This window comes from Syngnathus scovelli, chromosome 16, assembly GCF_024217435.2.
Source record: "Syngnathus scovelli strain Florida chromosome 16, RoL_Ssco_1.2, whole genome shotgun sequence".
In the NCBI taxonomy this organism is placed as follows: Eukaryota; Metazoa; Chordata; class Actinopteri; order Syngnathiformes; family Syngnathidae; genus Syngnathus; species Syngnathus scovelli.
The window spans coordinates 4,257,018-4,282,651 of record NC_090862.1 but is presented as its reverse complement, the minus strand read 5'-3'; the positions used below and the strand labels follow the sequence as shown (position 1 = coordinate 4,282,651).

At 44.7% G+C, this 25,634-nt stretch overlaps 2 protein-coding genes across 2 annotated transcripts; one reads left to right on the top strand and one right to left on the bottom strand.

Annotated features, from left to right (window-relative positions):
• Positions 1-62: 62 nt before the first annotated feature.
• flii (FLII actin remodeling protein) lies at positions 63-8,637 on the top strand. The gene is made up of 31 exons (XM_049744920.2): positions 63-286; positions 996-1,106; positions 1,534-1,605; positions 1,900-1,980; positions 2,046-2,293; positions 2,381-2,484; positions 2,597-2,772; positions 2,849-3,006; positions 3,082-3,166; positions 3,229-3,376; positions 3,488-3,618; positions 3,696-3,803; positions 3,880-3,984; positions 4,066-4,245; positions 4,310-4,392; positions 4,463-4,537; positions 4,633-4,716; positions 4,807-4,978; positions 5,047-5,154; positions 5,269-5,460; positions 5,612-5,710; positions 5,798-5,887; positions 5,963-6,102; positions 6,215-6,425; positions 6,488-6,642; positions 6,768-6,828; positions 6,898-7,026; positions 7,188-7,294; positions 7,405-7,510; positions 7,574-7,639; positions 7,712-8,637. The coding sequence occupies exons 1-31, from the start codon at positions 224-226 to the stop codon at positions 7,844-7,846; spliced, it is 3,783 nt and encodes a 1,260-aa protein (XP_049600877.1). The 5' UTR covers positions 63-223; the 3' UTR covers positions 7,847-8,637.
• A 671-nt stretch (positions 8,638-9,308) lies between these two features.
• Positions 9,309-25,237, bottom strand: llgl1 (LLGL scribble cell polarity complex component 1). Its single transcript, XM_049744921.2, has 24 exons — positions 24,946-25,237; positions 22,831-22,928; positions 18,484-18,565; positions 18,239-18,399; positions 17,977-18,123; positions 16,221-16,383; positions 15,888-16,023; positions 15,570-15,624; positions 15,261-15,415; positions 14,966-15,186; positions 14,615-14,682; positions 14,182-14,356; positions 13,202-13,306; positions 12,678-12,970; positions 12,461-12,611; positions 12,242-12,380; positions 11,836-12,149; positions 11,582-11,773; positions 11,417-11,489; positions 11,229-11,334; positions 11,024-11,088; positions 10,794-10,929; positions 10,643-10,725; positions 9,309-10,434 (listed from the first exon to the last, which is right to left on the bottom strand). The coding sequence occupies exons 1-23, from the start codon at positions 25,024-25,026 to the stop codon at positions 10,647-10,649; spliced, it is 3,195 nt and encodes a 1,064-aa protein (XP_049600878.1). The 5' UTR covers positions 25,027-25,237; the 3' UTR covers positions 9,309-10,434; positions 10,643-10,646.
• Positions 25,238-25,634: the final 397 nt, after the last annotated feature.

Here is a 25,634-nt window from a genome sequence, read left to right as displayed (position 1 = left end):
ACACAAATTGACAACCTGTGAAACCACTGGGGGGCGCTGTCTCCTTATATTTAGTTGGCGTGGAATTCAACGCAAAGGGTTAATTTGCAAATGACGCCAAGTTTCGAGGTTTATAATTGGGGGAAAAATAAGACGAAGCGTCGTCTGTGAGCTCACGAGCTCCGCCAACTCATTTGTACCAAAATAGCTTGGCGACGGCTGAGCCGCTGACATCACTGCAGAAATGGCTGCCACCGGAGTGCTTCCCTTTATACGAGGGGTGGACCTCAGTGGGAACGACTTTAAAGTAAGAATTTCATACCTAATTCACCTATTTCTTATGCTTGTCTGTGTTTTTATCAAACTGACAAAATTTGAGCCAGGTGAACAGAACCACAAAGGATTAAAGAACAAAACACTAGTAGCTTAGCTTCATGCTAGCTGGGCGTTAGCCGGTTATCAGATATTTGTCATGAGACAGTACAGTCAAACATTTGTGTCCCAAATAAATACAAAATGCGACTCCTCTCTGATGAATCCTACTAATTTTAACATTTTATTATGGAGATTATAACTGAATTCACACCTAAATTCAGCGACCCGTTCGCTAACAAGTGGGCAAACTTGGTTAACGGATATAAGACGAACGATCAACAAAGAATAAAATGGTTTATTCAAGTTAGGGAATTTATTGATCGTATTTGGTAGTTTAACAGTATTGACAGCTGCGTTATTTATTCATCCGTTAATAAATTTGTAACAACAATAACTCTTTACTGCGGGTAACTTCCATTACACTTTTGACAATAACAGTATCAATCCAATGTACAGTACGTAAACATTTTTAAATCCAGTCATGCTATATTTAATTTTAACACATTTTGTGTTGATCTTTAACATCCAGTAAATTGGAGTTTTTAAGAATTTAGAGCAAATGTACTCAACTGTTGCTATGTAAACAAACATCATATTAAGGCTGTAGTAAATGTTTGATCTACTGTCTTTTGGACCCTTAGGGAGGATATTTCCCCGAGCATGTTAAATGCATGAGTAGTCTGCGATGGCTCAAATTGAACAGGACTGGACTGTGTTACCTCCCGGAGGAGCTCTCATCTCTGCAGAAGTTGGTGAGAACATTGCTTCTTGTGTGGCGCCTGTTTATTGCATATTGGATGATCTTAGCACTGGTATTTTCCACCTGAAATAAAAATAGTTGTGCAATAAAATGTTTTCTAGTCCGACACTAGCATGCAGTCAATCATAATGTGTCAAGTATTATTGCGTAAGAGTGTTGTAACAAGTGTTGCTCCAAACACACGTTTGGAAATAATTTGGGGTGATCAAGAAAAGATTGCATCAGTAGACTTCTTTGAGGAAATTTAATCTATTTTTGTTTAGATGCCCCATATCTCTGATGGGATTAGTGTGGCCACTAAATTAGTTTGATTATTAACGGTAAATGAGATTATCTTGAGCGTCTGCGTGTTTTTTTTTTTTTTAATCTTGAAATTATTGAATCACTACTTACTTTGCGTTTCTTGTTCTATTCCTCAGGAGCATATCTCAGTGAGCCACAACAGTTTGACCACCTTACACGGGGATCTCTCCAGTTTGCCAAACTTGAGGGTAATTAACATGTACACAATTCAAATATGCTGCCAGAAACATTGAGATGAAACCAAATCTGTTGTGGGACGCTGGAAACAATTTTGTGTAATTGTAATGATCTGTTCCAGGGTTAACCCATGTACCAAAAAAAAATAATACATAGCCTCTTCCCACAGTCTGAATCTGCTGACTCGGCTCCGTACTGTACATGCAGTTCCTCTTTTATCACAAATGTTAAGCTATTGCCAGAACAGGACATGACTTGGTCAAACTAATTTAATGTACAATGACGACATTTTCCTTCGTGTGCAGGCTGTGGTTGCCCGTGCCAACAACCTAAAAAACTCTGGAGTCCCGGATGACATCTTTCAACTTGAGGACCTCTCAGTGCTGGTATACAATTTTATTTTATCTTTACCAGTGCGGCAGAACATAACTAAATTTTAACTAACTCGTAGGACCTGAGCTACAACCAGCTGACAGAGGTCCCCAGAGACCTTGAGAACAGCAGGAACATGCTCGTGCTCAACCTGAGCCACAACGGCATCGACGCAATCCCCAATCAGCTGTTCATCAACCTAACAGACCTGCTATATCTGGACCTGAGCGACAACAAGCTGGACAGTTTACCACCTCAAATGAGACGTCTGGTTCATTTACAGACTCTCATCCTTAACAACAATCCGCTCATGCATGCACAGTTGCGGTAAGAAGGCGCATTTGTTATCTAAAAAAAAAAAACGGCATCTTGAAATATCTTTTTGGATTATTTTTGCTCCTTCTCTGTGAGCAGCCAGCTGCCTGCCATGGTGGCATTGCAAACGCTCCACTTGAGGAACACCCAGAGAACACAGAGCAATATGCCCACAAGCCTGGAGGGTCTGTTGAATCTAACAGGTAACACAGTCTTTTTTTTTTTTTTTCAATGGCCATTTAAAATTGATTGACAGCTGGATGAGTGAAGCAACATGTTTGAGTTGTTCTCAGCTCCCTCTTTTCCTCCTTACAGATGTTGACCTGTCTTGCAATGACCTGACTCGGGTGCCCGAGTGCCTCTACTCACTGGGCAGTTTGAAAAGACTCAATTTAAGTAGTAATCAGATTACAGAACTGTCGCTCTGCATCGACCAGTGGACCCAACTCGAAACGCTGAACCTTAGCCGCAACCTGCTTACCTCATTGCCTGTAAGGATTTCTGGGGTTTCTTTACTTCACGTAATCGACGAACATAAATAACTCAAAACTCTTATTTTTCATCTAGTCGGCCATCTGTAAGCTTTCCAAATTAAAAAAGCTGTACTTAAACTCCAACAAACTGGACTTTGATGGAGTTCCGCCTGGTATGGGGAAATTATCCAATCTCACAGAGTTCATGGCGGCTAACAACAACCTTGAACTCATCCCCGAGGGACTTTGTCGGTGAGTTCAAGAGTTTATACAGCGGATAGGATCACACTACATATATTACCCTTTTTTTTTTTTGTCGTCATACAGTTGTGGCAAGCTGAAGAAGCTCGTGCTGAACAAAAACCGCCTCGTGACACTGCCGGAGGCCGTCCATTTCTTGACTGATTTAGAGGTACAAGAGGAAGCTCACAAATTTTTGAATTGTACAAACAAACAATACGTTCATCTTTCTAGATGCTGGATGTGCGCGAGAACCCTTGCCTAGTGATGCCTCCGAAACCCGTCGATACAGCCAGCGAGTGCTACAACATCGACTTCTCCCTGCAGAACCAACTGCGGCTGGCTGGAGCCTCGCCTGCCATCGTGGCCGCTGCCGGAGGAGGTGAAAACTACACGACGGAACAATTTGACACGCGTGGTTCCAAAAATAAATATTTACCTCTTTGAAAATTCACACGGTCGTCCTGACGCACGAGTTTTGTCACATGCGCAGGGGCCGGCTCCAAAGATCCCCTGGCGAGAAAGATGAGGCTAAGAAGGAGGAAGGACAATTCTCAGGATGATCAGGCCAAGCAGGTGCTGAAGGGCATGAGTGATGTTGCGCAAGAGAAGAAGAACCTGGAGGTGAGAAAAGCAGCTTCAAATGAAAAGTGCTTTTCAATGTGCAGAGGAAAAATGATGACCTTGTGGCCGTTTTGTAGGAAAATGGAGATTTAAAATACGCAGATTTAAAGGTGCGGCGCTGGGATAAGGGTCTGGAGAAACCTCAACTGGACTACTCAGAGTTCTTTACGGATGATGCAGGGCAGGTAATGTTCTGCCTCTGGAACCTATTTTTCCTCATTGTGTCACACATGCACCGTCAGCATGTCCTCTCCATTTTAGGTGCCAGGCGTGAGCGTGTGGCAAATTGAAAATTTTGTTCCCATGCAAGTGGATGAAACATTCCACGGGAAGTTTTACGAGGCCGACTGCTACATCGTCCTCAAGGTGACCTAACGCAACCAGCCGTCACTTACATGGATTCATCAGAACACGACTGAGAATATTCCCTCGCTGTCTTGCTCGTAGACGTTCTTGGATGACAACGGAGCGTTGAACTGGCAGATCTTCTACTGGATTGGCCAGGAAGCCACGCTGGACAAGAAGGCCGGCTCCGCCATCCATGCTGTCAACCTCAGGAATTTCCTTGGAGCCGAGTGCAGGACAATCAGGGAAGAGATGGGAGACGAGAGCGAAGAGTTTAGCGAAGTACGTGAAAACAGTTTCTTAAGATCTCGCCGGCACACGTCAACATTGCTGTCTCTCGTTCAAGGTGTTCAACAATGAGATATCATACATCGAGGGAGGCACTTCCAGTGGCTTCTACACCGTGGAGGACACACATTATCCTGTCAGGTAGGCTCCACTCTTAGCACAAGAAAAGTTCAATACATTACAAACCCACCAAACATTTGTGTTTCTTCAGGCTGTACAGAGTTTACGGCAAGAAAAACATCCGACTGGAGTCGGTACCTGTGACGGCTAGCTCGCTTGATCCACGGTACCTCTATTTACTCATTTGCATATTCACCATTTGGCGGCTGCGTTGGTGATACTTGAGAACAATAGTGATTTGATTTCTTTCTGTTTTGGCAGCTTTGTGTTCCTGTTGGACAATGGACTGGAACTCTTTATCTGGAGGGGAGCTAATGCTACGCTTAGTGGTACCACAAAGGCCAGGTCAGGGGAGAATAATAATAGTTGGTGCAAATTTTGCCCAGGAGTTAATGGAGAGTTCAAAAAGATTTTTGTTTTGTTTTTTCCTTTTAGGTTATTTGCAGAGAAGATTAATAAGAATGAGCGGAAGGGGAAGGCAGAAATTACAACTCTAAGGCATAGTCAAGAGCCTCCAAATTTCTGGGAGTTACTAGGAGGACAGCCGGAGGAGATCAAGAAACACGTTCCAGATGACTTCTCAGCTATCAGACCGAAACTTTACAAGGTCAATTTGGTTTTGGGTCGCAAGCTAAGACACAAAAGTACTGAGCGGTTGTCGATGTTGTCTTTTAGGTGGGTTTGGGTCTTGGCTATCTCGAGCTTCCTCAGATTAACTACAAACTGTCTGTGGAGCACAAAGACCACAAGATTAAACTGGACACACTGCCAGAGCTCAGATTGGTATGTACCAAAACAGAATAACAACTCATGAGCTCCATAAAGTACAAATTGTACGCAAATCACGTTTGCCAGTTTCCATGTTGACCTACTTCCATTATCATCTCCTATTTTCAGCTGCAGTCACTGCTGGACACCAAGTGCGTGTACATTCTAGACTGTTGGTCTGACGTGTTCATCTGGATCGGGAGGAAGTCTCCCCGACTCGTACGAGCCGCCGCCTTAAAACTGGGTCAGGAGATCTGCTCCATGCTGCACCGGCCCAAACACGCATGCGTCACCCGGAACCTAGAGGGCACCGAGTGCCAGGTTAACAATTCCTAATATTCTTTTTTTCTTGGACTTGCAAATTGTTGATCAACTGTTTTGTTCTGTGTTGTTGTTTCTTAAAATAGTTTTAACCAAATTGTGCTTATAAACACCAATGGTATATTGTAAACGCTCGTCTCCTTTTCACCAGGTGTTTAAATCCAAATTCAAGAACTGGGACGACGTGCTGAAGGTTGACTACACCAGAGCTGCGGAGACGGTGCAGCAGACTGATAACCTACAGGGCAAGGTCATTGATAAGACACGATAAGGCACATTTATCTTCATCGAGACGATGGCTTTACTTCACCGGGGGTTTCTTTGTTTTGTCCACCAGGTGAAGAAAGACACAGAGCAGAAAGACCAGATGAAAGCCGACCTCACGGCGCTTTTCCTCCCCAGGCAGCCGGCCATGCCGCTCACCGAGGCAACAACGCACACACTTACTGACCAGACCACAAAGTGGCGGCCTCCGCTCATGTTTTTCCCATTCTGCGTGTAGGCTGAGCAGCTGATGGAGGAGTGGAACGAGGATCTGGACGGCATGGAAGGATTCGTACTGGAGGGCAAAAAGTTTGCTCGTCTCCCAGAGGAGGAGTTTGGACACTTTTTCACTCAGGATTGCTACGTCTTCCTCTGCAGGTGTGTGTCCGTGTGTGTTCCTTTCACATAGGAATTGGGATGAGGGGGAAAAAATGGATTGTCAGTGTGATGTTAACATAATAAAGAGTTGTGTTCAACTATCTCACCGTAGATACTGGGTGCCCGTGGAGTACGAGGACGACGAGGAGAAGAAAGAGGGCGAAGACAAGAGAAAAGAGGATGAGGAGGATAAACAGCCCGAGGAAGACTTTGAGTGTGTGGTGTACTTCTGGCAGGGTAGACAAGCCTCCAACATGGGCTGGCTCACCTTCACCTTCTCTCTGCAGAGGAAGTTTGAAAGCCTGTTCCCGGGAAAACTCAAGGTAAAACACGTCAAGCATGTTGTGACAAACAAAGGAATCATCTACGCCGGGTTGTCTTTCAGGTGGTGCGTATGACCCAGCAGCAGGAGAACCTCAAGTTCTTGTCACACTTTAAAAGGAAGTTCATCATCCACAAAGGGAAGAGGAAACAAAAAACAGATTCAGCCCAGCCGTCACTCTATCACATCCGCACCAACGGGAGTGCACTTTGTACCAGGTAGCAAACAACAGCGCTGCACAGAAAATGCCTGTGTGGCATTTAGGGAACTTCTGTAAATGACATTATTCTGTTGAGTAGGGAGAAATACAGAAGCTAATCATTTAGTCACTTCTCTCCTTTAGAACCATCCAGATTGGAACGGACTCCAGCAATCTCAACTCGGAGTTCTGCTTCATTCTCAAAGTAGGTATTGGGTCATCTTTGAGATTTTTAACATCTACTCACGGAACGTCCTCACTTGTGGCCACACAGGTCCCCTTTGAGAGCACAGACAACCAGGGCATCGTTTACACTTGGGTGGGCCGAGCCGCCGATCCCGATGAGGCCAAGCTGGCCGAGGACATCATGAACAGCATGTTTGATGACACCTACAGCAAGCAGGTATCACGACGGAAAAATTACAGGCATTTGTTAAAAAACACTGCACATTATATTTCATTTCAAAACATTCGGAAAAAATTATCAATTCAAACAAACCTACCCTAGAAAATGGATGGAGTTGGGTTTTTACAAGTATAGCCATGCTCATTTTGCTCTCCAAGGTCATCAATGAGGGGGAGGAACCTGAGAACTTCTTCTGGGTCGGCATCGGTGCACAGAAGCAGTACGACGAGGATGCCGAGTACATGAAATATGCTCGTCTCTTCAGGTGAGCTTTTTTTTTTTTTTTTTTTTTTAACAGCGTAAAAACATTTTCAACAAAGACAGTATTTATTGTAGTTCAAAATACTGAATTAAATTGGTGGCACTTCCTCTTAGATGTTCCAACGAGAAAGGTTATTTCTCAGTGTCCGAGAAGTGCTCCGACTTCTGCCAGGACGATTTGGCTGATGATGACATCATGTTGCTCGATAACGGCCAAGAGGTAAGAGAGATTAGTTAAACTGTTGTTTTGCGCTGAAGTTAAACTTAACTGTGTCACCTGCAGGTGTACATGTGGGTCGGTACTCAGACGAGCCAAGTGGAGATCAAACTGAGTCTCAAAGCCTGTCAGGTCGGTAAAGTCTTTTTTGTTTTTGCTCTTGGGCACGCTGTATTTTTGCTCACTAAACTCTTTTTTTTGCAGGTGTATATCCAGCACATGCGCTCCAAAGAAACTCAGCAACCCAGAAAGCTGCGACTGGTGCGCAAGGGAAACGAGCCGCACTGCTTCACACGCTGCTTCCACGCTTGGGGGGAATTCAAAACTCCCCCCGCGTAGACACTCGCACGCATCCGGCTGCCAACTTTCTCAACTGCAGGGTGTCCCAAACTTTTTCAGCTCATCAATATTACAAGATGACATCTCAATTTACTTCAAATATATCATACCAAATCAACTTAGAATACATAATTAAAAATCCATTTGCTAATATTTACAAACCACAAGAATAAGGAATATTTGCCCAAATGGCATTCTATGGTCGTTTTCTCCTGTTATGATGATATATAACAGCAAATCTGCACACTGCTGAGATTGTTTGGATGAGACACTCGTGCCGTAAATGCTTAGTGCCATTTTGCACAGCTCGTCTGAAGCACATTTTGTCATTGAAGACTGTTAAGACTTCTTGGGTGGAATGTTTATATTTCACATACTTGATGTTACATCCATACACTGATGGTGATGCTGCACGCCTTGTTGCTTTTTGCCAGACACGCCAGTCATATCGACGCTTTGTGTGACCCAACGTGAATCAGAAACCCTTATTCATTCGGGCTAAAGTTGCGCAATTTTACGGGTTTAAAATCTATTGTTTGGATAATATTAATGGGAGAGAGCATATCACATAAGTTAATTTTTTTTTATTTTCAACATTGAAGAACAGACAGACGAATCATGTGCTTGTCCGAGCATGATATTTACAAATCTTTCTTATCTATGAGGTTAACTGTGTGCCTGTTAAATGTTTAAGTCTCACAAGCACATACGAATGTGCCCATGCTTGTGATGCCACCTGCAGATGCTTTATTTATGTATTTTATATGACAAAAAAATAAAATCACAATAATCACTTTTGTTACTTTGTGATTCAGCAGCAAGGCTCGGAATCAACTAATGCAGGGGTGTCAAACTCCAGTCCTTGGGGGGGCCGCGTTCCAACATGTTTTCCAAGATTCCCTCGTTAAGTGCACCTGTGTGAAAACTTTTAGCTCCTGCAGCACGTGAAAGTGGCTAAAACTTTTCACGCAGGTGTGTTTAACGAGGGTAACTTGGAAAACATATTGGAACGTGGCCCCGTTCCCTCATTAATCGCACCTGTGGCAAAAGTTGGGCTCCTGCAGAAGGTGAAAATGAACTGAACTTTTCACTCAGGTGTGTTTAACAAGGGTAACTTGGAAAACATATTGGAACGCGGCCCCGTTCCCTCATTAAGTGCACCTGTGGCAAAAGTTGGGCTCCTGCAGAAGGCGAAAATGAACTGAACTTTTCACTCAGGTGTGTTTAACGAGGGTAACTTGGAGATAGATATATAGATACATAGATATAGATACATATAGATATATAGTACATAGATATATAATATATACATAGAGAGATCTATATAGACATATAAATATATAGATATATATGTATATAGATATATTGATTAAAACTGGTAGCCACTTAAGTACCCGAAAGTATCTCAGCACAAAGGAAATGTTTTTTTTGGTTGGAAACGAACCAATAAAAACAGTGTCACTTAGAGAGTACATCATTTTATTAACATTCACAATTCATCAGCTGAAATGCTAATGCTAAATACTAATAAAATACCAATCACAAAACAGAATGAACAGAAAAAATTAGTGGAATTAAAAACAGTCAGCTGTAGCGTGGAAAGATTAATGATTTGCGTAAGTCAAAAACACAAATCAAAACTAAAACGACAATTAAAAGGGTAGAAGTGACAGGATTACTACTTGAGCTAGATAAGTTAGTAGTGAGGTCCCTTTTTAGGCTCGTCAGTATTGTGATTCAAAGATGCTGGAAGCTTTTTTTTTTTGTTTTGTTTTGTTTTGTTTAGGCTCAAACACGTGACTCATGTCATATGTTACCCTACATAAAGACAGTATGTATACATAGATTTGTTTTTACACAGTAAAAGTTCGAGAAAAAAAAAAAAAAGTACTGGTGATTCAAGCTCTGCTGCCAGCATACATTACCCACAATGCACCAAAATGCAAGCCAAATGGGTGCATTCTTCAGACTCGTCCAACTAACACACACGTCTGCGTTCAAGCCCACTAGTCCTTACTTGCCACACATCCCACGAGAAAAGCTAAAAAGATGAAACAAAAAGACTTTTCGGCCACAGCAATGGTCAGAACCGTGTCAGTGTACAGTGGCAGTATGAACACATTGTTCAAGTGTCAATAGGTTTAAATGGTGTCCAAACATCTCACAACCACCGCACCACCGCCAAACTTCTACTTTGCCAAAAGCCATCAAAAATCCATAAAAAACCTTCTTAAACCAGCTGCACAAACTTCCATATAAGGCTTTCTTCCCGCCTGTACCATATTGAGTGTAGGTGGGGTGCAAGAACAACCCGTTGCCTCCACCAAAGAAAATCGAAACGCACGTCACGTCGACCTCTCTGGGATGAAACCTAACAGTAAGTAATTAATGGTCGTATGTTAACTGGACAGTAGTGAGTGTGTGTGGGGTGGGGGTAAAGATTTGGTCCTGCCACTAAGTCTTCAGGTTCAAAGCAATCCAAACTACCGGGCAAGGGGGAACTTCACAGTGAACTCGAGATGTGGTGATGAGATGTTTGTGGTCCAGCACTGAAATCAAGTCCATCCAGAGACCACTTGAGTCCCTCCCTGCAAAATTGTAGAAATATGCAACTTTTTCAAATGATTCCACTCAACCCCATCTCCTAATAAGTGCTCCAAAACAACAAGGAGAACCTGGTACATAGCAGCAGAGTATCCATCAAGAGATCCTTCAAGAATTATCTTTTAAATATTCTTCAAAATAAAATCCATATGTAAATTATATTACATGACGTAAGTGTTGACTGCTCGTCACCTGCTCAATTGATGAGAATGCCAGGAGGGCGTCCTTCCTCCTCTTGAATGTTCTTCAGGTTGTTCTCTTCCTCGTCCACCGTGCTGCGCAGCCGACGACAAAAAATTGAAGTCACTTTTGGGGATAACGGAAATGAAGATGAGTTGCTTACGTTAGGAAGTCTCTGACGTCTTCCACGGTGAGTTCCCCGGTGGATTCCAAAGTGACGTCAGCACAGCTGAGAGGGGAGCTCAGGGGCGTGTCCGAGAGGGGGGAGGACAGCGAACTGGGGAGCCCCTCCGTTTGTCCTGCCGAGGGAACATGACGGCAAGCTTTGAGTTCAAGTTGTTGGATATTGCAAGCTTTAATGGAGCACAATGGAGAAGTATGCACATCTACTACCTTCAGCCTGTCCTATCTGGTTCTTGAGTGTTCCGTTGGCCTGTGGCAGCATCGTCGTGACGTCGCTGAGGAGACGCATGAATTTTTTACTTGGAGAGCTTTCTGGTAATTCATCACTTTCACAAGCAGCCTGAGAGTGGCGCTCAACTGTGGTCAGCCCAAACGGCATCTAATGTGAGAGATTAACTAAGGACTAGTTTGTTACCTGGTCAGCGAAAGTCGCTCCAGTGCAACAGAACAGAGTGGTTCGGTGAAGGCTTTTGCAGACAAGGAGAACCTCTCGTATTCTGAGGGAGAGATCAGGTAGAATCCTGCACACAAACAATAATTAGGCAGACGTGCTTGGAATGTTGACAACTACTGTGTGGTGTTTTAATGCCACTTGTTCCTCACCTTGTCCATTTCTGGTGAAGACACATGATGCAATGCCACTGATGTCCTCTTTGCGGATGCAATCGTAGCGCACCTAAAAACAACACCACAATGGGGAAGGTGTGATTTTTTTTTTTTTTTTGGTGCGTGTGTGTAAAACAAGTAACGCTAAGGCTTTCAAGCTACCTGTGGTCTGAGGCCAGGTATGCTGAAGAGGTGCATGTCGCCCATATTGGTCAGACAGACGAGTGTATGCTCGCTGTAGTCTTCCTGAGCCGTGGAGCTGAAGACCACCAGGGCGACCTTCCTCACCCGGCAGCCCTCATGAGCGGTGAGCTTAAATTTCGTCTTGGCGCTCACTTTAGGGAGAGAGAACACCTACGACAGAGAAAGAGTGAGGAAAAACAAACTTCTTCCTGGCACTCTATCTTGAAGTTTACCTTGAGTTGTTCTTCTGAGGCGATGAGCACAGAATGAGGATTGGACATATCGGGAGCAATGGAGAGATCCTGCGAGGCTTCGTAAGGCTCCGGTAGAGGTTTGGCGCGCCCATCCAGCACGCTGATGGACACCACTGGAGCTCTGTGCATCAGCTGGATCTCTTTGCCCAACACGGCCTCCACACAAGCGCCGCCATCGCCGGCGACGCCTCGCTCGGAGCCGCGGCCCGAGCCCACGCCGGGTACGACCAGGGCGTAAGCGTACACGCTGCCCGAGTTGGTGCCCGCCCATAGTGTGGGTCCGTGGTGCGTGCCTGGTACACACACACAGACAGTGCCATTAAAAAGCAGCAACACTATATTTAATTTGAAAAAAGAAAGAATACAAGAGAGCAAGTGAACATACCGTCACGTAGATAAGTGTCGGCAAAGCACAGACATCGAACAACTCCAGACAGCGAGTCGTCGGCTGATCGAGGTTCGATCCTTCGCTGGATGGGAGCCATTTCTTCGTGCTCGGCAAGGGCGGCGTTGGCCTCTTGGACCTTTGTGGAACACACCAGCATGCAACATCAACAAAAATCAAATTGATGCCATCATTTGTCTCATGACACCAAGCACATACCTTGCTGGTGGGCGTGCTGATGGTGCGTTTCTTCCCAGACACCCGACTCTTGCGGATTCGCCTGAAACTCTGCCGTAAGGACTTCTTCAAGGACTTGACCCTCGAGAGAGGACCCTCCATAGCCAGTGAGTCGTTAGGGTGTAAGGTACACCTAAAAGATCAGGCCAAGAGTTAGAATCATACGTAAGGGTATATTTCTACCCAATAGTCGTCATACCTGGCCAAGACGGCATTTCTCCTCTGGTAGTCAAAGAGACCAAAGCCATGACTGGTTCCGAAAGCGATGAGGTTCCATTCGGCGTGCAGCGCCACCGCCGTGACTGAAGCTGGAGGCATGCACTGCACCAGCACCTGAGGCTGAAAGCCCGGAGGGAAAGGAGCGGGTCTAAGGCGCGGCTCCAGTCGGTCGTGGCCCTTCCACGTGAAGCCCTCGCGGTCCTGCAGCAGATCCACCACGGCCACGTCCACCGTGTGATCCGAGCACTCGTCGCTCAGTGCCAGCACAATCACCTGAAGGTGGCGGAAAACACATGATCCTGCTTAGGAACACCACCGAGGTCTGCTAAAGATCAGCGAGTGGAAGTGTTACACACTAAAAGTTGAAATATTGAACAGGTCAAACGGCGCACTGCCAACAAAACAGAGCAGTGAAGATGTTTGGATGCAGGCCAAGGTTAACACAAAGTTCTCTCACGTTTCGCACAAAACTACTGTTACACTCAAGAGCAAAATAAAATTTACCTGCCCGGCGGTGCCTGCCACCAACAACTTGTTGCTGTACTTGCATAGGCTGATCTTCTGGATGCCCAGACGGGGGTCGTCGCTATATGGGTCAAAGCAGCCCACCTAGACACAATTAAAAAAACTGTCATGAAATACGGTTATCGAGACATCCGTGTGTGTATGTTTGTATAACAGGCAGGCCAGAAATACAAAAGCACACAGATAGGAACGAGCTGGAATGTAGCTGAAAGTGAGGTAATATGTAACCTCGGGACTTTCAGGAAATAGTTACAAAAAAGGAAACTTTAAACGTGACCTCCCCCCCCCCCTCCACTGAAATGAACTACTTTAAAAGTCTGCAATGTGCAGCAACAATGCTCTCCTTTCCTTCCCCTTATACGTATTCAGGAAAACACACATTAATCTGTCTCGTGCGTACACACGCTGAATTCCAATTGAATCTCCTGGAAGTCGGTCGCAGAAAAAAGAAGTGGGGTGATGGGTCTGGTTTTCATTACGGAGGTTGGGGGTGGGGTGGGGGGGGGACTACTCTCTCATCCCATAAGAGGGCCCCCCCATTCCTGAACACGCAGCGCGGTTACCACAGGTTACGGCAGATAAGCGTGCTTGCGTGGAGGCGTGAGCGTGGGAAGGAAAAGGAATATGAAAAACACACCGCACAGGTGTCGGACATGGAGACACAAAGACTACAGAGTACATTTCAGATCTGGTCGACAGATTGATAGTCAAACTGAAATTTGACAATGATGTCCAACCACTTCATTGAAATACTCCTCAGGCGGTTCCGTTATTACTACTTTTGTATCCAAGATATTAAGGAGCACATGTTCTCTTTATAATCATGTTCTAATAACGAGAAAAACATGGCCAAGTCTGTCTGAAAATCAAACACATGAAAGCAATCGGATGAGAAATTAGGCCAGCGAGCACACGTGTTTTGCCGATGAGGAGGGAAAAGATGACTTGGCGCTTCTCACCTTCCGGAAGGGAGGCCATTCCTCCTCCTGCTGCAGGTCGGGGTCGTCGCCCGGGTCCCGAGGCTCGTCGCAGGGGTCGCAGTCTGTGTGGAAGACGTTGGCCGTGCTCAGTTTGTAGAGCGGCGTGAGGGCGATCCCGGACGCGTCCCAGAAACGCACGGTTCCGTCCTCATGTCTGTAAAGGCAATTTTTATTTATTTATTTTTTAATCGTGGCATCTCCCCAAATGCTAATGTGCCCAGATGTCTCCCTTCTTTAGCTCCGAGCGAATCCAAAAAGTGGCCGTTTAACGGTTGCCATGGAAACGCGGGAAAAATCTCATCGAGTGAATATCCTTGAGGCTCCAAGTGAAAAATGTAAACAGTGATTTGTCATGACAGAGGTTGCCATTTCAAATCGCACTAAGCATGTTTGTGCATGTGCAGGTACTCACCCTGTCAAAAGCAGCTCTTGTTGTTTGGGGGGAGGAGCCAAGTTTTTCCCTCCACATATGGGCCAGCGCTTCACAAACAAAAACAAAAAAAACAGTTTTAAAAAAAAATGAAAAAAAAAACAGCACAGACTCATAATTTATACCTTATTGTTCAAAATGGTATGTGACCACAAAAAAAAAAAAAAAAGACTCACAGGCATGAGCATATGAACACACGTGTCCGTAAAGCAGACAAAGAATTGCTCAGTACGAGCTAATGAAAATGTTGTGTTGCGTAATTCAGTTCCTGGAGGGCATCTTTACCCTTTGACCCGTGACCAAAAGTGATTGACGTAAATGCTGACTTCTCACCCCGGGCGCGTGTTCGTGGCTCTGCTGCGCTTTGCCAGCATTGATCAGCCTTTCCCACAGCTTGGGAGGGACGCTGGTTATATGACAGGAGCACGTGATGGCCGATGAGTGCAGAGGTGCCAGGTAAGGAGTGGGCATAGTAGGCCAACCGGAGGTCTGGAGGTCAATCACAACCAGCTCCTCTTCAAGTAAGACCACCAACGCTGAGGGGTCATCAAATTCTACAGAGAGAAGAAGAAGAAGAAGCCATTGAATTTACGATTCACCACTTGTAAATGTTTGGCAGTTCCCTGACCTCTCTCTTGCTCAACATTGTGGACCGTAAAGAAGTCAATGACCCGGGAGGTGAAGTCCAGGGTGACGTGGTCTGTGTCCTGCTGAATGGTCAGACAGTGGCGGTCGCCATAGCTGGCTCTGGGCATTCCTCCGCTGTACAATAAAACTGGTGACCTACAATACAGAGGTGTGACTTTATTCGTCATCTTCGAAAGCCATCAAGAACTTTCATCTTGGCGAGCCGGTAGTTCGTGATAATAGTTCTGCCGGGGATATATGAGAACCAGGGACTAATCTATTTTTAAATCAAATTGGATGAAGTACTCACCCAGTCGCTGTTGTCCTCCACAGGATTTTGTTAATAGCTTTGCAGGGAAAAGGGCCTGAAAAAAAAAAAAGAAAAGCAATTTTTCTCATGTATTATTTTTATTGCTCTTCCACTTTATTTCCTTTTTTTTTTCTCCTTTGGTCCAAATCAGTTTGACCCTTCCCTTCTTGTTTGCTCGATGGCATTTCCTGAAAGCTTTATCAGTCACGTCGATGCGTGCCATGTCCCCATTTTGTTGCGGAAAGCATTTTGTGCGGTATGTGTATGCAAATAAAAAAAGAATGTTTGCGTTTTAAACTTCTCGCGAATATTTCTCACCATATGGGATGGTCGAGGACACCGGCTGCTGACCGTTGCAGTCGTCGTTGACAACTGCCCAAACGGAGTAGCCGCCATCGCTATGGGAACTGACGAATAAGTTTCCTGAACATTCCCACACCAGGCTCTCCAGCTGCTGTAAAGGAATTTACATAAAAATGTGTGGCATGATTTAATATTGCTGCAAAGTCCCTGCACTTAGAAATCCTTGTTCCCAAAGAGCGGATTAAAATTAAGTTCAGCAAGTTACGCAATGGTTTCAAACTATTCTGTGAACTACTGTGATTGGGGGGGGAGGGAAAAAAAAAAAAAAAGCTGAGTTTGCTATGGTACCTGCTTGCCAAGGAAGAGCTTTTCGATTTGACGGCTGCTCACATCCCAGAGGACCACCAGACCTCGGCTGTAGCCAATTAGAATTTTCCCCGCTTGCCGAGGATGCTCCTGAAGAGATTCCACAGGCCCTAATGATTTCCCACATCTGTAGTCTTCTGGCAGGCTGGAGAAACAAAATAAAAAATCGAGTGCCTTGCACTTTTATCTGCAAACTTCCATTGTTAAAATAAAACACATGGACTGATAATTAACATTATCTTAAATATCCCAGGATGCAACGTGACAGCTCACATTAAGGGCTACTGCCACTGAATCGAGACATTATAAATGACCCTGTAAAAATAAAATTCTGCATTACCGCCATCTTGATGTGTTTTTCTGATGATTCAATCTAGGTAGTCATGTATGAGCACAAAATACAAATCAGCATAAGAAATTGAATGACCAAGCTAACGCTATTGTGGAAGAGCTAGCCAGGGTTGCTCCTCCATCAACACTACAATGAAGCGAGCTCGATAATAAGCAGGATCCGAGCTGCAAGGCGCTCGCCAACAAGACATTCCTCTGAGGCGACGGCGGAATGTTTTACACGACACACCCTCGAGATGTTGGAGGATTCCCTCGGCTATAGGACGGGGAGGCGAGTGGGAGGAAACGGTGGTTGGATCGTGGAGGAGGAAGGAGGACTTTAATCAAAACAATTTGGGAAGAGACAAGAAAACATTGTCGTTCTGAGCTCTTTGCTGGACCCAAACACGGAAAAAGCCAGCATGTCTCCGTTTCTATCCATCTATCTTTACCTACAGACATCCAGCTGCTTTGCTCAGCTTCAACAAGGAAGACCCTCTCCCGGAAGCATAGAGGGAGAAACTTCCCTAACACAGATTTCCATTGTCTCAAAGTATTTTTAGGGAATCCGGTATCCTGCTAAAGGGAGTCGGGGATGAGCCACTGCGAGTCCACGAGTTGTATATTCAGCCGAAACACTTCCCCAACCGGAACATTGCGGCTTGGCAGCTGGTACAAAGCCTCACTGTGTAAAAGCTCCCATCCCTCACACACATCCTTATCAGGGTCCTCATTAGGCCTCTGTCCTGCCCACTTCCTTCGACGAGGCTGCTTAATGAGGGCTTTGCTGGACCGGGCGGACGCTCACCCAGCACGGAAGCGCTGCAACATCGCCAAAGAAGCAACAAAAGCTGACCTAATAAAAAAAGAGACACGTTGCTACCTCCACCTCCAAAAAAAAAGACAATAATTGTCATGAGCAAACAGATTAGAAAAAGGTGTCTGTTTGGACCCTGTTGCCTTTTTGCGAAAAAAAAAATAAAATAATTGAACATAAGCGTATCTATGAATGTATTATTTAGTTTTACTTTTGAACCCAAGTGATGCTCTGACAAGAGTTGACATGAAATGTAACGCAACGAGCGAGTGGCAATTGTTTTGGGTGTGAATTTGGGAGACGGGGTTACTGTAAGGGCAGATCCGGTGGGATCCAGCGCCAACAGATAATTGTGCATTCCTGAAAAATTGTGTTTATGTGCATGCGCTTTGTCACAATTTGAAATACAGCAACCTTGTACTTTATAGCAAGATTATCTTAAAATAAGACAATTGTTCCAGCAATCTTTTAAAACACCTTTTCTACTTACGATTGTGAACACCACCAATTCAAAACTAAACAAATCCTACTTTGACAGGATTTCCATTTCTCAAATCCTAACTTATTTCTTCACATTTGCGACAGTCTCACCTCTGTGTGACTTGATCCTGTAGCAACGTTTGTCCATCTTTAAGTGACAGACTGGGCAAATCCAGGAAGTACACACCACCTCCTTCTGTTCCAATACAAAGGAGGTCACATGACCTCAGCAGGAGGAGTACAGTCACTCGTGTGGTACTGGCGAGAAAAAAAGGAGAGGCGAGAAGAGTATAGGAACACGGTTGTTACAAAGTACTTGACAACCAGCTGCTTCAAGTGCAAACAAAATAAACACATAAATGGTCATTATTACCTGCAGCTCTCAATGCCTGGTCTTCCTGGAAGACTGTAGCTGTCCACTTCCTGTAGAATGACCACACCGTCTCTCTTAACCCCTCCCACCTGCCTGGGAGGTGTGGGCGTCAGCTCCCACAAGTGAATGGTATTATCATCCAGAAGTGACACCAAGCGGCCCTGGGTCAGACAGAATGACATCAATTAGTATGATCTTATCGATATTCATCACGTGGACTTGATGAAGACAGTCTGGGTACTTACCTGTCCTGGCAGGAAGTGAATTTGTATGACCGCAGTTGTGTCGTCGTGGAGTCCGGTGAATTCCACGCCAGGAGCTCCATAACTGAGCATATTGTTAAGGAACACGCAAAAAAACGGCATTTCTTGTTTAATACAGATCTGTCCACTATCATTGAGTAAAACGGCGCAATTGTGAGCTGTCAAGCCAATGAAACATACTAGTTAAATGTAATAATAGAGAGGTCATTGGAGCGCCAAAGAAAGCTCATAGCAATTTCCGACACCGGCTGACGCAAATGTCTAAAATACCAGCGTGCGTATGTAATCAAGAGCAATTTCCATCGGGGTGAATTAAGCACAGAAAAAACAAAAAAAGGACGTCAGCGTGTTAAACATTGTTAAATACCAACTGGCAACCTGCAAATAGCCTTAAGATGTCTGCAGACATGCAGACTGTATAATTTGGATTATTTCTCAAAACATCTTCCTCCTTCTTCCACACATGAAAGCGTCTATTGCTTGAATCAGAAATCAAAAAAGCAGCTCAGTTTCAAAAAGGTCGGCGACCCCTTGCGAGGAACACTGACACGGCAGCACTTCTAAAAGGAACCGGGTTATTGGTGTCAAATAAATGTCACAGAATACACAAGCGGTTCAGGCCATGCTCGAATAAACACACACGCAGCGAAGGCGTTATGATCACAAGTGGTTCGTGTACAGTATCACACACCCCAGATGCTTCCTGGCATTAGTGATGATGTCATCAATGGAGCCTCATTTACTATAAACAGTGTAAAGTGTATGTGTTGCTCAAGTCAGAAAATACAAACTGGAACGAGTGTGCAGAATAAACCGGTCTGACTGGTCTGCAAGCATTCATACAACTACGCAAATAGACAACATGGCAATTGTTTACAATCTAAACTGACTTCAAAAATAAAACTTCTATTCAATTTCATTATGGCCATATAAAAAAAAAAGGTGCCTAATTTAATAAATGAAAGGAGCCGCCCGCAAACTAACTTTGGCAAGCACATCAGAGACTTCAAACAATGAAGTCCGATCGTATGTGACAAGTTGGAAATAGCGGCGAGGCGGTAATTAGAAACGATTCTCAAAGGGGAGAGAAAAACAATTATGAAACGGCAAGCCAAAAAGTGAAGCAGTTTAAGAGAAGAAACAAAAAACAAAGCGGACAAGAACAGGAGAGGTCCTTTGGTGTCTTGTTCACCGTGGCCAACCTGTTGAATGGCACAATGCGTTTCATTCACTTTGCTGGCCCCCGAAATGTTAACAATGCACGTCTACAGTAACTCGACAACTCTCTTTCAGACATACACATCCATACACGCACTTGGCGAGTGATGCAGAAAGAGTGTTAGCGAGGATAAAGCAATTTCACGGTCTGAATACGGACAAACAGAAGGCATTGTCCTCCGTGCGCGTGCACGCACAAGCGGCACGCCCATCCACAAACACACACACACAAGATGTGGATGTCAGAAAGGAAAGATGACACCGTATTTTTTTGTTTAAGATGACCACATATCCATACAAAGGATTATAAAAAGCTCCAAGTTCAAACATGTTACTGAATTCAAGCGAAAACATTGACGAAGCTTCTTGACAGTCACCCAAACGTTAAGGATGTTTGCTGAATGACGAGCTCCGCTTCAAAACAAGCCAAACAACTCCACCCACCCACCCACGAGAGACGCAATCCTCGTCTAATTTGCATCCGTCGGCCGCAAATGGGATTTCTCGTGTCCCACTTTCCGACGGCGCAACCGATATAGCCGGCTTTGAAATCGAGAAGACTTGCGCAATATTTTACAATATGCCATCAATAGCCAATTTTCTTTTTTTACAATTTTCCTGCCCTATTACAAGCACAAAACCTCAACATGGAAAATACGGAACATGCTCACATCGTTTTATAATCAGTCGAATCACATTGGCTCGGGTCGCTTATATCGGATTTAATCGTTAAAACGATGTGGAGTTTGACCCGGTTCCAAAATTCTGTGGGGAAACATGATCTCACAAGCATAGTGCTTCACTCCTTTTGAGATCTGCGCTGACTCAGTGTTCTTGCTAACATGTCAGTTTGAAAAGCTGTATTTGCGTTACCTTTTAAATAAATACAAGCTAAAAGACATGCTGCCAATCTGGATTTACCATGGCACTTTTTGGCCTTGATTCAATTACCTTTAATCCAGCGTGTGTGTGTGTACCTGTGCCGAGTCGGATCTTCAACTGAAACTCGGAGTGCACCCTCACACAGAAAACATGAAAGCAACGTTCCGATTGTGTAAATATTAGCTCATCCACAGGATGTTAGTTACCGATACTACAAGGTGCGTCAATTTTTGCTACACTTCAACCTCATGCAGTTCTTTTTTTTTTTGGGCTAAGCCAAATAATCATCTGAGGTGCTGAGATGCAGATTTTGAAACTCCTCTGGTCAGAGCACTTCATCCCAGGCAACTGCACCGGTTGTCTTGGAAACCAATTCAAAAGCTCCCTTTATTAAGACACGACTTGAGCAACAAAGCTCTTACTCACCATCTACACACAGGGAGGGTTAACCCAGGGCACACATTCCACGGAAGAAGACGGGAGCCCTCGACATTGTCCCCGCTCCCCGAGCCCCACGCTGTGGTCGGAGAAACTTTGGGGTGTAATATGACTCGGCCTTTGTAAACACACACAATGTGAGGGAAGTGAAATACGCCGAGTATGAGAACAAGAGGAGGGAAATGCCAAGTTTACAACGAGGTTAAATATTGTGCGATAGATCTTCTCGGCTGCCAGCTTTCTGACAGCTTTTTTTCCCAGGTGGGTGCCCCGCATCTGGCGTGAACCGAGTATGCTAGCACGGGCCGCCGGGTCAAGCCCGTGTCAAAGAGTCTGAGACTATTAAAGGAATGTAAACGCTAGCGATCAAAATAAATATGACAGTTCGAAAACAAAACAGGGTTTAGGGGGGCGTGTGAGCCCGGCTAAAAGCTCACGTGACATACTCGATTGTTTTGCTACTACGCCTTGAGTGGCCGGCTGCGTGTTCTCTGCCATATTTTTTATTTGACATGGTTGGTGAAGTGTGTGGTATTAGCTCAAGTCCCTGCGCAAATTCTACTGATTTACGACTCTGCGTATGTTGCTTCATCTGACATGTGGTCTTTTAACGCTAGACCTCAAAAATGCACTTTTGCTATTTCTCCATTTTTCATGAGCGGGCACGGTTGATCCAGTGGGATCCATAAAGATGCTTATTTTTTGGAGCAATCGAAAACCTGCAGGTGGGTCATTGACTGACCTGGGTGCCAGCCTATTGCATCAAGTCATTTTCCAAGTTTTCCAAATTCCCGGCGGGTGCACATTTCCTCAACTTTGCATGCTTTGTAGTCTGCGCTGACTTTCCAGAAATTCCAGCAGCAGCTGGGACTCTTAAAGAATGAGGAAGGCCTGTCTGGGTTTTGCTGTATCAGTCATTTGCGGAAAAAAAAGCGCCCGAGTTATTTTTCCTTCCATCTGTCACTCTCGCGGGGCTCTTCTATTTTGCCGCTATTTATCTGCAATGCTCCGATCCGCCATTTCTCATTCCATCACTCTCTCGCTTGCTCTCCACTTGCCTGGTACTACCAGGCTTGCTCACCCCCCCCCCCCCCCCGCCCTCTCAGGGATTCTAAAAAGCTGCATTTCAAAGAGCTGATTCTCCTGCCTCATGCTCACACACACACACAGCTTTCTAGACAATGATAAATGAGTCCATATTGGCCAAAGAAGCGTACAGTTGCCATGCGCGGACAACGGCATGTTGGCGAATCTTCGCTGCGCCTCACACGCTCGCAAAACACGCTCAAAAAGAACCACATGAAGAAACCACACAAGACAAACACTCCGTCGGACCTGTCCCTTCTTTTCAAGCGGATCGTCTAGTAAAATTGCCCACTTTGCAAAGACGAACATGATATACAGAAAATAGTAGACAATTAACCGCAAAACCGCCGTGCTAATGGTGCCAGCGTTTTGCCACCACACAAAGAAAAACACTTCTGTTATGTCAAAAGGAAGGAATTCGGTAGGGTGCGAGAATCCACTCTGCCGCAACCGAAACGACGCAGTTATGGGATTCTCAAATTCCGAAATAGCATTCGGGCAGATTATATTGTGCTTATTTTCCTTTGCGATCCGATATTAATGATTCTACCTGCCCATTTAAACCCCGTCTACCTTCTTTAAATGTGAAAGAAACTCACTTCAAAACACTCCAAATGTATTTAACAGATGCACTTGACAGCTTTCCACTGAATTGTCTCTGACGGCTATTCCCGTCGCGTCAAGTCAACGTGGAGGAAAGGATACACTTTGACGGCTCCCGCCTTTGTGCCGATCGCCATGAGTTGCAACTCGGGGTCGTAGGCCAACGCGCTGGGCTGATGTGGGAATCCATGCTCCACCGTCTGTGAAAGTCACACAGAATGAATACACAGATTTATAACAAGCGACACAAAGCTTCATTCTACAGTTATTGCGAGGCCTAAAATGTTATTGACATTGAGACACACCCTCCCACGTCTATGTGTTTACCCTGTGGCGGCTAAAAATGGAGGATGATAAAGTGTGTGAATGATTCTCAAAAATGGCTTTGTTTGATTCAATCCAATTCAAAGTTGGCCCTCACGGCCCCCAGACGCAGCAGCTGGGAAAGCTTTGAGTTCTCCAAAGAAGAGACAACATCTTGTCGGACAAGCTGAGCTCTTCATTGACTTTATTTGGAGGGAAGTAAAACATGAACCTTGTGTGGACGCGCAAACTCCTGTGGAGAGACCACCTCTGCGTCAGTTGTGGCAGCTGGCGTCCAACCTTAAGCGTGTTTGTTTTCACAGCGCAACCGACGCTTTATGGACCATGGAACATGACAAACAATCTAACAAGACACTTTGAGTAGGAGCACCATAAAGTGATTTCGAGTATGTGTTTGACCTTGGAGGTTTTACTCGATTAATAAAGAAAATTGCAAAGTTAAAATTGCATGAGCCTCACAAAAACAAATGTCTACAAGACTTTTTGAATTATACAAGCGAGGTGAGCAATTTCTGTATTTGAATGTCAATACGTTCGGGCAGCTGTATCGTATGATCCACTTTACGAGTGACGCACTGTGTGTATTGACAACAACTCAGTTTCCAGACTTCTGCAAAACTCTGTTTGTTTTGGCACAGCAGATTACCACGACAGAAATGCCATTTGCATGAAAATGACCGGGAATACAATACAAACTGCTGCAACCCCTTTTTGGAAGTGACAAATAGCAGCCTCAAAAGTTTGCAATTTTTAAAAACACCATCAATTATTGGCATACTTGTCAAAACTATCTGTCTGACGTGACTGTAAAACCAATCAGTGAAAAACAATTCCTCTCTTGCCTCACCTCATACCTCTAATTAGATTTGAATTAGAAACCACCACGCCTTATGAAAAACAACCAACGAGAGACAGAAGATACAGCTGACAAGTTGTCGATCATCTCCCTTACACTTAACACTCTGTGATTGATTCTACAGTCCAAGCAAAAACTTCAATCGTAACGTTCATCGTAATGTTCCGTTACAAAGTCAAACTCCCAATGTAGCAGCTGCAGCTAACATGCTTTACAGTGCTAATGCTAGCTTAGTATTACTACCCACTACTATTTTGTTATGTGCATACTACATATGACTGCAGTTTCATCACATGTCATTATGAATGGTCATGTTTTACTATAACGCTCGTGCATGTTGGAGAGGGGCGTGGCTTAAGTCAGACTTAAGGAGGGGGGCAGGATTAGTTTGAGACTTCATTTAAATCTTGCTTAACGTTTTTTTTTAAACAATGCAAACTCCCTCTTTGAACTTTAGAACATCAAAGAAAAGTTACTTTTAAAAGTAACCTCAACACTAGGTGGCTTTTGATCGGTTTGACTCGGACACAAATAAAATGGCAATAAAACATTATTTGGACTTTGGACATAAGTGTGCATGAGATGACAGTGCGTACAGTTTACCCAACCACTTGTGCACACAAACCCCTGAGGTCTGAGCTCACAACAAAACTAAGATGAACTGCGTGTTTTTTGTTTTTTTTCACTGATTCTGATGTCTCACACAACAGTTGCATACAGTTCAATCTTGCTAATCTGCAATGATAACGAGAATTGTAATCTGGTAGCAATCCTCGAGCCAGTTTCGGTGGTGTGTTCAGTGCGGGCCTTTGACTAATTAACACGCCAAGCAAATAACTAAAGCCAGCCACACAAGTTATCAACAAAAGCCCCTCTGCTTGCAGAACAACACAAACCACGGTAGTTACTGCTCCATTTGGAAAAAGCCTGTTAAAGCCTCAGAGGCGTCGAAAATGAATACTGGTGAGCCTGACTTGCTCATTTCAACTGAGACTTAAAGATTTTAGCTGTAGTTTGGACATTCAGCGCCACTTTACCTTGCTGAAGGCGAAGAGCTCCTGTTTTATCTTCTCCCTCTGCGGGTCGGTACCCTGCCGACGAAATCTAAACTTCATCATTTTGAAGCCAGGCTGGAGGGCACGAGTGATGAGTACACACTGGGGGCTGGTATCACCCGGGCGGCGTTGTTAGACGAAGCTAAACTAGCTTACTAGCTTGCCGGCTAGCCCATGCAGGGTGAGCGTGAGGCTTACGAGGCTGCGACGCAACTGCGGGTGCGGTTCTTCTCTGTTTCTGTCCTTCTGGCTCGACTAGTTTCGGGGAAGGTTTAGACACCGCTCCCCCTTCTCTCGGTTCACACGGAAACCATTGTTGGCAACCAATAGGAGCGAAGAAAGCTGGGGGCAATTACTCAGAGACGCCCATACGGCCAGTTGCACAGCATGGGGGTGTTGGATTTGTGTTACGGGACGCACCGCACCGGATTTACGTTCCGTAGACAGCCATCAGTTGGGCGGCTATACGGCAAGTCAGGAGAATAAAATCAAGCGCAACATTATAAGAGTCAGCGAAAAAGAATTTGCCTACTTTCTTGATTTCGAAATATTGTTGCATATTCACCACAGCATGTTTTATCTCATCTCACAGAAAGACCGAGTCAATACGAAATGCAGTTACTAAATTAAAATGGTTCATGGCATGTTGATTTTTTTCCTGAATATTTTTT